Consider the following 11308-nt stretch of genomic DNA (forward strand, 5'->3'; position numbering starts at 1 on the left):
CCACACTGTGTCACCAAAAGGGGGACAGACTTACCGAAGCAGGTAGCTATGCACCTCAGACTTTTCTTTTATGCAAACACAAGGTAAGCTGAGCAGATCAACACTACAGTAATGTTGCTTGCCCTAACTTACATTCTGGGTGATGACGAGTAAGTTGAATATTTAAGATGATGTTGGCAATTTTTGGGGTATAAAGCCTGTTTTTTAATTCAGAATTAAGATCCTCAAAGGCTATGCAGGCAGGTAGAACACAGCAGCTGTATGCCAGTGTAAGTGACTGGGTTTGTCTCTTTAAATCCAAGTCATTCTGTAAAACAGAACTTACGGCAAAAGTTGTGGAACAAATCATTTGTTTAACCTATTCTAACACCAGAAGTAACAAGTGAGGCTGCCAGATTCTCCTAATCAAAAGGCACTGAATCTGAAACTGCTGGTTTAAATTTCCATATTTTCATAACCCTTGCCCGAGAACCAATTTTACACCCGCTCCAACAGGACAGTGTAACTAGGGCAACAGGATAATATATTCTCCTGCTGGAGAATATTTTACTGAATCGTGCCTCTGCAAAAAAAAAGCATCACGTGAAATACAACGAGTTCTCCCTAACAGCCAGACTTCAGATAAACCGACAGGTGTAGTGGAGTTAAAGCGTCGGTTTGCATCACATGTCCGGGGGGCAGATGTTCTCTCCGTCTCTCGCTCCCACAGTGGGGCTGAGATAAGGCTTTTTGGGGTCATATGAATGATCGTATTTGTACATTTGGCAATTTCCCCAAGGCTATGTCTACCTAGACCCCACCGACAGCATTTTGACCATTGACCATTACATTAGGATTTAGATTTCATATACTAAAGCAGTGATTCTCAACCTTTTTCATATCAAGGACCCCTAATTTAGTCCACATTAGAGCCACGGACTCCCATTTGATGAGATTTTGTCAAATCTGAGAATGTTTTTATTGTCAGATATGATTTTGTCCAGAATTCCATGACTATCTGTATTGTAGGTAGAGAGATAACAGAGAAACTATGATCAGAACAGTCATTCTTCTACATTCTCTAATAAAGTAAATGAAATAATGCTGAAGTTTAATGATTCATCAATTTGCTGGGGACCCCCTGGAACCCCCTCAAGGACCCCTGGTGGTCCCTGGATCCCACGTTGAGAACCACTGTACTAAAGGTTTTAGAATTTATAATCGACTCAAGACAAAAATAAAAACCTGCTTTTTGAACTGTGATGTGTGGCTCCAGACCCCCGACTTTTATATAGTACCCCTGTATTTCAACTTGGTACAAATGTCCTGAGCTATTTCTGTGATATGTGACCTAAACCCTCGCCTCAGCCCCAGGATGCGTTTGCTCTATGCGTTGGGTCTGTCCGTGGCTCTGCTGCAGCTGGCCAACTGTCTGCGGCTGGGAGCCTTTAACATCAAGTCATTTGGGGACAAGAAAGCCTCCAACACCACCCTGATGGACATCATCAGCACGGTCTGATAACACCACTGCTTTTTATTCTACTTCTTGTATACTTCTTTCTTTCTTTCTTTCTTGCCTAAAACCAATTTACTGCAGAGCCTTGAGTAAGCTAATAAATCAAAATTTAAACTGTAGAGGAAACACACAATGCTGAGCTAGACTTGGAAAAACACAAAGTACATTACACCCAGAGATTGCCATTACTACATTACATGGATGATCAAATTAGGCTGAAAATATAAGTTATATTTGTCCACATTGTGTGCACCTCTATTGCATATTTCGGGAGAATCATACATTAAGTACACTGGAAATTCTCCTAGTGTAGAAAGTGCACTTGGTGGCACTAGAGAGTCAATAAAATGAGTGTTGTTTTGTATTTTTTTTGGTCTGTTGCAGATTGTCCATCGCTATGACATCATTCTGATCCAGGAGGTCAGAGACAGCGATCTGTCAGCAACCAAAAAACTCATGGAGCATGTCAACAAGTTAGACTAACTACACACCTTTTAAAAAGCATACAAAAACATGTTACACACAATTAAGTGGGAAGTAGTTTTCTTCAGGGATGTTTGTAGACAGCGGGGATGCTCACACTGTCATATAATGGTGACCATAATAATAGTTATGTGATTTTGTGTGTATGTGTGTGTGTGTGTGTTTGTGTGTGTGTGTGTTTCTCGTCAGAGGTTCTCCTCAGTTCAGGTACCGCCACGTCGTCAGTGAGCCTCTGGGCCGCAGCACCTATAGGGAGAGATACCTCTTCCTCTACAGGTACACACAGAGGGAAAAATAATGCTATTACTTGTACAAAATATCTTGGGTAGTGTACATTTTCTCTGTCTCTGTCCTTATTGTAAGCAGTGACTGGCTAACAACTACAGCTGCAGTTTAATAGCAGATGGTTGAGCAGCAGATTGGAGTTTTAATTTTACAAACATTAGCATTAAGTCAATGTAGTAGTAACTGTAGTAGGTGGGATGTGGTACAATGCTGTTCTGGAAATGCTACAACGGTTTGTTTGGAATAAACAGAAGAAGAACTGGGTAGTTGGCATGAGCAGAGATAGCCACCATGGCTGAACAGACAAAGAAAAGAGAAACTCAAACTGCATCAACAGAAAGGCAATGAGCACATACAGTGAAGTGACTCCCCAACAGACTGCTACATCAGACCCTGTCAATTAGTATTTTTTCTCTTTCCTGTCCAGGGAGCAGACGGTGTCAGTGGCTAAAAACTACACCTATGATGACGGCTGTGAGTCCTGTGGAACAGACACCTTCAACAGAGAGCCCTTCGTTGTCATGTTCTCCTCCAGTTACACTGGTAGGCTACGGAACAAGAAAGAAAGAAAGGAAGAAAGAACAAAAGAACGAATGAACGGATCAATATCAATATCTCCCTCTTGCAAATTTGATGAACATTTGTTGTTCATTTCTGCATGGGGGTCATTTTACGGTAGAGATTCTGTTCATACTGATGTCAGATATTGGTCACCTTTCCATCTTGAATGAGAACAGTTAAGACAAAGAGATCGGATTTGAGCAAAAAATCGGAATTGAGCATTAAGGCCTGTAGTGTGAACCTTCTACCTAAGGCTACCTTAGGTAGAAGAAGAGAAGTTTAATCAATGTTGTTGCAATGCCTACTGGTCGCCAGTAGAGGTCGATAAAGATCATAAATAACTTTATGCGCCTTTACAAGACCCTATACATCAGTTTAATACTACTTACTATTAAGTATACCATGAATTTCCATCATTATGTATTATGTCAGCCTAAAAAGGTGGTAAACAACTTGCCTCTCCTCCTTCAAGCATCCCTCTCTCCTCTCCTCTCCTCCCTCGTTTCCCAGCGGTGAGGAACTTTGTCCTGATCCCCCAGCACACCTCTCCAGACTACGCTGTGGAGGAGGTGAACGCTCTCTACGATGTGGTGGCTGATGTCCGCGCCCGCTGGAAGACCAATGTGAATATACACACACTCTCTACTAATACTCAACCATCGCTATAAGCTATATAAATAAAGTCATCAAATTATCATCACACTCTCCCTGTAGGACATCGTGCTGCTGGGAGACTTCAACACAGGCTGCAACTATGTGATGGGCTCCGACTGGGACAAGATCCGCCTCTTCACCGACAAGACGTTCCACTGGCTGATCACCAATGAGGCTGACACCACGGTGTCACACACCAACTGCCCCTACGACAGGTGACACACACTCACACCCTCCATACATACAACCAGAGGTAGGGACTCGAGGCACAATTTGAATTGCTTGAGACTTGATGCATGAAGACAAGACTTGAGACTTGACTTGACTTGGGTTCTGGTGACTTGGGACTTGACTTTGACTTGTGCTTTGATGACTTGAAAAGGTTTCTTAAGTCTTGACTTGAGATCTTGTGTTTGTGTAAATGACTTAGATTGAAAGTGATGAGATTTGTTCCAGCAGACGACTGAATTTGTATGGAATGATTGAATTTACTGAAGTTGAAACTGATTATAGAAATCAAACTCATGATGCTCAAGTTTTTATCCTATTAAAACCATATTGCATTGAAAAGTCCTAGATATTTACTGTTCTTTAACATATTAAATTGATACTGGACTCTTGATTTGTTCTGACTTGCCTTGCAGTTCTACATTTACACTTGAGACTGACTTGGGACTTGAGCAAAGTTGACTGGGTCACACCTCTGCATACAACACACACACTCTTGACGCCATCCTTCTTCCTCTACTTGTAGGATTGTGGCCACTGCTGACATGATGAGGGGAGTGGAGCGTGGCAGTGCGAAGGTCTACAACTACATGATGGACCTGCATCTCAGCCACAGTCTGGTAAAAACCAAGTCGCTCTCTAGAATCACTTCAATTGCCAAAGCACAAGAAACAGACAGGCATCTCAACTCAATTAACTACTAAGTCATGACATAGTTTGCGTGTGACAGTTCCCTCTTCCTCACTCTCAGGCACTGGCTGTTAGCGACCATTACCCTGTGGAGGTGAAGCTGACTGGCCACGCTGCCGCTGCCTGAGTCACATGATGCCCACAACCAATCAGCAAGCATTCCATCTGAATCTGAACGACGACTGTTCTATTCAGTGGGGAATCTCTCACTGATCTTCCATCGAGTCATGAATTACATGACTACAATAAAAGTCAGTCAAATGAAGTCCTTGCATTGTTTAAATTCAGGAGAAACTGATGAACAGGGAGTCATATTGTTATTGCTGGGTTACTTCGACTAAAAGTGGAGACTGAGGATGGGTTGCAGGTTCCTACATCATCGCCAGAATCCCAATATCTTTTCATAAGTGTGGGTTTCAATTTCCCATTTGGGTTTTAGGATGAAAATATTAAAGAACCTCTGATATACTGTACATCTGCATATGCATCGCCCTCATAAACCTCAAAAACTTCCTTCAGAAAACATGTTAGATAGAACAAGTCTACACAACAATACAAATGAAGGTGTTCATAGATGTTTATATGCAAAAAAAAAAAGACAAAACGGGGACATAGCAACATGACATTCACCCAAGGCAACATCAATCATGTCTTTTAGTGAAATAGTTAAAAGTTGAGGCTGAAGTAAAAAAGGCTCTTTAAACCAAACATGACTTTTCACAACGCATTTTACAATAGGAATGCTGACATTGGACCAGTTTAACATTTACATAAAAGGCGTGATGTGGATGAGAGCAATCTCATCAATGATCCCAGATCAGCATTTCTACTCCAAGACGCTTCCTGAATGTTATGTGTCAATCATGAACTTGAAAGAAGCCAATGAGAATTACTCAGTCAAGAGGACAGCAGTCATTGGTTAGATTTAGTCCATTATCCTGGCTATTATAAATGTGTTAGAAAGCACTTGTTTCCCTGCATTGATAATGGCTTGAGGCAGAGGGTAAATCTCAAGAGTCTAAAGTTGCTTTGTCTTTGAATCTCATATCATCTGAACAGCAATGATATAAATCAGTGTTTCTTGAACTACTGGTCCAAATTCAAGATGAGTCATGAATGTGTTTCTACTGGGTCCCCATATGACAAAAGTACTGTTATGTTTCTATGAACATGGGTCCCAAAGAGAGGCTGAATTTCTCTTTCAGGTCAAAGCAGTTCAGGGAAATAAAATGAAGACACATCTGTTAGAGAGATAATAAAGGATTTGCCACTTTAGGCTATCGAGATTCACCCCAGGTTACTTTCATTTGTTGTTACGACGCCTGAAGGTATTCTCTGAAAGGTTAGGCACTCCAATGGTGAAGACCTTTATGTTCCTCTTCAACAATTCTAGACCTAAATTCGTCTTTACTTTAGATTTTCAGGAACAGAAGTACCATGGAAAAATACTGTTTCTCACTGAAGATATGACACTGAAGGCAGATAAATGAACAACCATTTTCAACCATTGTCACCAAATCCCTACTACTAGTTTTTTGTTTCCGTCTCTCCTCTAGCCCTTTCTCTTCTTGAGCATCTCCAGGTACATGCGCAGCGACTTCTGGATGGAGTCTTTGGTGATGAAGCTGACGAAGTTGTGGATGTCGGCCTCTCTGTTGGACATCAGCTTGTCGATGGTCGGCTTCCTCATCATGGACTTGGTGATCTGTCTGGCGTGGTCTGGAAAAAGCGAGGAGACGAACGGTTAGCCCAGTTTTTCCAAACATGGAGTCCGGGGACACAGCCCCCTCGGTTCTGTTCCACTATCCGTACCTGGAATGGCCAGCCACTTGGCCATGGTCTCCGTGGCTGTGGTGAGAACCTGGTCCTCGGGCACCAGCCGGTCCACTAGTCCGATCTTCAGGGCCTCTGGAGCACTGTAGAGCAGGCCCAGCTCCAGGGCCATCTCTGTCGTCCGGTGGCCCACTGTGTTCACCATGGTGTCCTTGAACCTGCAGACGGCACACACTCTTAGATCGAACTAAAAATATAGTTATCATTATCGTTTTGGATGTATAGTTATCGCTGTAGTGGGAACACAGACATTCAGTTTACTTAGAACAATTTAAATCTTTTTATATTTATTGTTCTAGATGTGAATGGACCTTTAGTCAAATATTTAAGATCTATTCTGTTCTATTATATTAAAAAAATATTCAATAACAATTCAATTCATGCATCATATATACCGAGTCAATAAGAGATTCTGTGAGTAATGTGGTGAGCATTAATGTTGATGTGCGTCATCATTCATAATCATCATTCCTTACCAAAAAGGTGCGACGATGCCAAGTTGGGTCTCGTTAAGGCCGATGCTGTAGCGAGGGTTTTCAGCCATGATCCTGTAGTCGCAACCCAGAGACATCAGACACCCCCCCGCAGGACTGGAACCCTGTGGAGGGAGGGAGGGAGGAGAAAACTTGGTTAAAGTGGTGATCCATGAGATTCCCTTTTTTCTTTTCAGTGTGTCTGTTGATGCCGTTTGAGTTTCTCTTTTCTTTGTCTGTTCAGCCATGGTGGCTATCGCTGCCTCATGCCAACTACCAAGTTCTTCTTCTTCTGTTTATTCCAAACAAACCGGAAACGTAAAACACATTTTTTTTGCAGAGTGCAGTGACAAGAATCACCTGGTCATAAGTCACAAATCAACTATGGTGGCCAATGAGGGACAGTAGGGACACATGAATATCATATGACAATGCAAACATGCTGAAATGTAAAAAAAGGGTTCTCTTAATTATCAGGGGTATTTTTTGCCCCCTCATTTTTTATTTGACAGGTGTTTTTGTTATGACTTTGGCCCGAGACCCTGTTAATTTCTGACCCTGGCTGTCACTTACATTGATTGCTGCTATAGTGACCATGTTGGAGCCATAGAGTTTGAGCCACATCTCCTGGACGGCCTTCCAGAACACTCCACAGCTTTCTGGACTCTTCCCGTACATCTCCATGATGTCCAGTCCTGCTGAGAAGACCTTGGGCAGGCTCTGGATGGAAGCAACACACACACACACACGCAGGTTAGTCATTTTCTTTTGTTCAATGTTTAAAATGTTTCGCCATTCCAAAACAGACAGAATTTCAATTATGGAATATCAGATTTCATACTAAAATTCCTCTGTGTTCTTTAATGAAATGGTCACATATTCACTGGCTATTAAGTCACCATTTTTATCCATGTATCCTTTATTTAATCTGATAATCTCATTGAGATAGATATCTCTTTTTCAAAAGGAGAACAGAACGAATTCATAAAAACTACACAAAAAACTACACAAAACAATTCAGTCACATGTTCCACCAGTCCAACAGTCTGCAAAATTGATTCCAAAAGATTAACAAAAAATACTTTATACAAAACAATTACAAACATAATCAAAATGTGAGATTTCATTGCTTTAAAATCCTTGAGGGGGACAAGAAATTGAAAGTGCTTTGCAATCTTTTGTAATCCATATATGAGGTGCATACTAGCACCAGGAAACAGTCTAAAAGCTGTTATAGTTATAGTTATATTTGCATAAGCGTGTGTAAATGCTATCTTGTTTTAAAACAACTGTACACCTCATGACAGTGTGTGTGTGTGTGTCTGCCAATGAGTTCCATATCTATTTGGACAGTGGCACATTGCTGAAAATGGCTTCAAATCAAAGACAACCACAGTCCACACTTCCACCTGCTGGTCATTTTTGTAATTTCATGCCCAAAGTAATACGAGCGTGAAGCCCAAACATCAAAACAATGCGTTGCTGTCCGAACCCTCTTGTATGTAGGCTATGTAATGTGAGGTCACACTGTACCGAGGTGATGATGAGGCCTCGGCAGCTCTTATCCATCTCCAGCTTCTCCAGGCTGATGCTGAACTCTGTGAGGAAGTCTAAACTCAGACTGTTGACCGGAGGACTCTGCATGCGCATCACCGCTACACCTGCACAGAGACAGAAATAGGGATCTTTTACCTGAATCCTTTGGGAAAAACTGGTCTGTACTTGCATTCCAATAAAGACCAGTGAGTTGAACTGAAAGAATGGAATAAACTAACAGAAAACCGTTCAGTTTATAGGATCTAGACACAGTTGCAAAGGTCTTAGTTGCATTAGACAAAATAAAACTGTACCTGTGCTGCTGTCAAAATCCACTTTGATCTTAGATGAGGTGGAGTTGTTCCTCCGCTGAGAGAGGAGGAAGGGAGACACACACACTCTGCCATGACCGCTGGAGGACAGCTGAGGCAGGAGACCTGCTGGCACACACACACACACACACACACACACAGTCATTAGGTTATTATAAGATTAAGTATTGGTATCTGTGAAGAGAGTTCTATTAAAAATCACATTTTAGAAAAAAAGAATATGAGCTCTGTTCATCACTCTGAAATGTAGATGATCCAGTAATAGAAAAGTATTATGATTTTTTACAAATCGCAATTCTTTATTGAAACTTTTAATATAAACTACAGTCAAAGCTATCATTGTCTGACAGTCATTATTATTATGATACTGAACTCAAGTTAGTTGCTTCTGTTGCTGAGTGAACTATGTAACTGTATATACAATGTAACATATATACAATATAATAGGGATATCATGTCAGGATGAAGCAAAAGAATCTGCATTTGGTGGGTATGAAAGAGACTTATTGACCTTTAAGTCAAAACAATGACACCATTTGAATTGCAGGATCCCAATACAACGACTGCACAACAAAGCCCATCAGCTCTAGTTTTATAATAATGCTAATAATAATAATAAACTTAAATTATATAGCACTTTTCAAAACATATGTTTCAACTACTTCACGAGCATGAAAAGAAACGCAAAACAGCAATAGTTACAAGAAGCAAAAAGTGTGAGAAATGCACAGTGCCAAGTGTCGTGCAGCTAGATAGAAATAAACAAAAACACTATTTTAAAGCCTGCAGACGGCTAGTTCAGCGATTCAAATTAACGGTTAACGCATGCCAGTAAAATTACACGAAGCAATATCAGCTACAAGTTAACATTTACTGTTCACTATGTGATACTGAGTGGTAACTAGTGGGTGCACAAGCTAGCAGAGTTAATTTAAGTTAATTAAGTTAATAAGAGCTGTAAGAGAACAGCAGGTTAAAGACTATGACCTTTGCTCCAGTTTCTGAAAATGTATATAGGGCAACAAGGGGCTAACTCAGGTAGCAGAGCTAGCCGGCTGGCTAGTAGCTCTTATTTTACTACAACTACAAAGCCGACCTTTAAAGTCGATGCATATTATCAAGTCCACCTCCCACAATGCGCTCACACTTTTACCGTGCATACAGACGTACCTGAGAAGCCGCACTTGGCTGAGTTTCTCAATGCATTTCTCAATGCCATCTTGTCCTGTCAAGTTGGCGACAACCACTTCCGCAGGCTGACAGTCGGGAGGCGGGACCAAGAGTTGATATCTTGCAAGTGATTGGTGCGCCGTGATTGAGCTACATTTCATTCAATTTTTTTTTTTTTTTTAATTTAACACAATCAAAAAGCCATTACAAAATAATGGAGTAATAATAAAATAAAGAAAAAACACCAATAATAGCTAAAATAGATAGATAGATAGATAGATAGATAGATAGATAGACAGACAGAAAAATCCAGAACCAAGATTTTTTTCTCCAAATTTTATGTTTAACAAGGTAATACAGCTTGTGAAATCCTGTGTGATTGTGCAACACTACATTGATAAAAGGAAGGACTTGTTCATTTTGAAGACAGTGAATGGGCATTTGATTGTACAACCTATTTTACAGAGTTGTAGCACTGTCAATTCTTTTTTTATATATAATAATCCAGCAGTAGTTGTTTCTATTTTGTATAGGTCATGCTCTGCCTTCAGGTAATGTGCTCAATAATTAAGAAATATTTCCACTCTATATCTTATCATATATGGAGTATGCCCAACTCTGCCTCTGAGCGTCTTGGGTAACCTAATTTACAGTGAAATAAGAGACTGAATGCTCACCGCATTTTATTGTGACTACCATGTTAAAGAAATGCTGTGCTCAAACAATAGGAACCATAAAAATGTTTTGAAACCCAAAAAGCACAGAAACCACACTCTCTCTTCAGTAAAAACTATGTTTGGCTTCACTGGCTTTAGTGAAGTGAAATTTAAACAACAACATTGTGCTGAATGTGGGGTTTTCTTTGTACCGTGTGTATCAGTATCTATTCCGAAACTAAGTTGTCAATATTTCTCTGCGTCACTGCCACAAGACAACATCTTTTACATTAAAGGAGCCTTAAGTCATCTATGACCTATGAGGTACCATATCACCAGGCTAAATACTGCAATAATAATACTGGGTTTTTTTAGCTGAAAATGTCTCACTCCCTCATAGCACTTTCGTTGAGCAGTTGAAAATGCCAGGAGGTGGGGGGAGGAGATGGGCAGAGTCTTGAATCTCCGGAGTTTTTATTCCAAAACAGAGTACAGGTGACTACAGGTGACAGGCAAGGTGACTTTTGAAAACCTGAAATCTCAGCAGCTGGTGAAGTAATCGTTGAGTCATTTTGTTCAGTAAACTTATCAAACCCCCGCAGATAAATTATGTTCATTTTGTGTTATAAGCACAGAACTTGAATGCATAGAACAGTCATATACCCATTCAAATCAACATTCCTGGACGGTCGGAGTGGCGGCCATTTTAATGTGAACCGTTGGGCTAGCTTCTGTGTGAACTGACTTATGACAAGTCACTGAGCTGAGAGGTTCTGCAGCAAGAACCAAAGGAGCTTTTCTGTTGCCTTGCTGGCCATCACGAGGACCTTAAGGCTCTGATGAAGCTTTTTAATGCAGAAGTTAAAAACTCTAGACACGCCTACTTTTCTAGTCTCATTGAATCTAATATTT

General features: G+C 40.7%; 2 protein-coding genes across 3 annotated transcripts; one reads left to right on the top strand and one right to left on the bottom strand.

Annotated features, from left to right (window-relative positions):
• Positions 1 to 31: 31 nt before the first annotated feature.
• dnase1 (deoxyribonuclease I) lies at positions 32 to 4523 on the top strand. Its single transcript, XM_071534786.1, has 9 exons — positions 32 to 42; positions 1354 to 1492; positions 1880 to 1968; positions 2168 to 2254; positions 2691 to 2806; positions 3335 to 3447; positions 3539 to 3693; positions 4233 to 4326; positions 4458 to 4523. The coding sequence occupies exons 2-9, from the start codon at positions 1355 to 1357 to the stop codon at positions 4521 to 4523; spliced, it is 858 nt and encodes a 285-aa protein (XP_071390887.1). The 5' UTR covers positions 32 to 42; position 1354.
• A 441-nt stretch (positions 4524 to 4964) lies between these two features.
• On the bottom strand, positions 4965 to 9827 carry eci1 (enoyl-CoA delta isomerase 1). 2 transcript variants are annotated; one of them, XM_071534777.1, is made up of 7 exons: positions 9741 to 9827; positions 8553 to 8675; positions 8236 to 8363; positions 7276 to 7422; positions 6706 to 6827; positions 6209 to 6387; positions 4965 to 6115 (listed from the first exon to the last, which is right to left on the bottom strand). In XM_071534777.1, the coding sequence occupies exons 1-7, from the start codon at positions 9787 to 9789 to the stop codon at positions 5949 to 5951; spliced, it is 915 nt and encodes a 304-aa protein (XP_071390878.1). In that variant the 5' UTR covers positions 9790 to 9827; the 3' UTR covers positions 4965 to 5948. The 2 variants fall into 2 exon arrangements, with proteins under 2 accessions (XP_071390878.1, XP_071390879.1); XM_071534778.1 differs by having other exon boundaries at positions 8553 to 8661; positions 9760 to 9789.
• Positions 9828 to 11308: the final 1481 nt, after the last annotated feature.

This window comes from Centroberyx affinis, unplaced genomic scaffold (assembly GCF_046629955.1).
Source record: "Centroberyx affinis isolate AG114_WGS23_722 - 3 ecotype Tasmania unplaced genomic scaffold, CSIRO-AGI_Caff_v1 ptg002622l_1, whole genome shotgun sequence".
Lineage (NCBI taxonomy): Eukaryota > Metazoa > Chordata > Actinopteri > Beryciformes > Berycidae > Centroberyx > Centroberyx affinis.

Coding starts and splice junctions, on each gene's coding strand:
- dnase1 (XM_071534786.1), top strand. CDS start 1,355: ATGCGTTTGCTCTATGCGTTGGGTCTGTCCGTGGCTCTGCTGCAGCTG. Junction 2,807..3,334: donor GTTCTCCTCCAGTTACACTG/GTAGGCTACGGA, acceptor CTCGTTTCCCAG/CGGTGAGGAACTTTGTCCTG. Junction 4,327..4,457: donor TGCATCTCAGCCACAGTCTG/GTAAAAACCAAG, acceptor CCTCACTCTCAG/GCACTGGCTGTTAGCGACCA.
- eci1 (XM_071534777.1), bottom strand. CDS start 9,789: ATGGCATTGAGAAATGCATTGAGAAACTCAGCCAAGTGCGGCTTCTCA. Junction 8,676..9,740: donor AGCCAAGTGCGGCTTCTCAG/GTACGTCTGTAT, acceptor GTGTGCCAGCAG/GTCTCCTGCCTCAGCTGTCC. Junction 6,116..6,208: donor CAAGTGGCTGGCCATTCCAG/GTACGGATAGTG, acceptor CGCTTTTTCCAG/ACCACGCCAGACAGATCACC.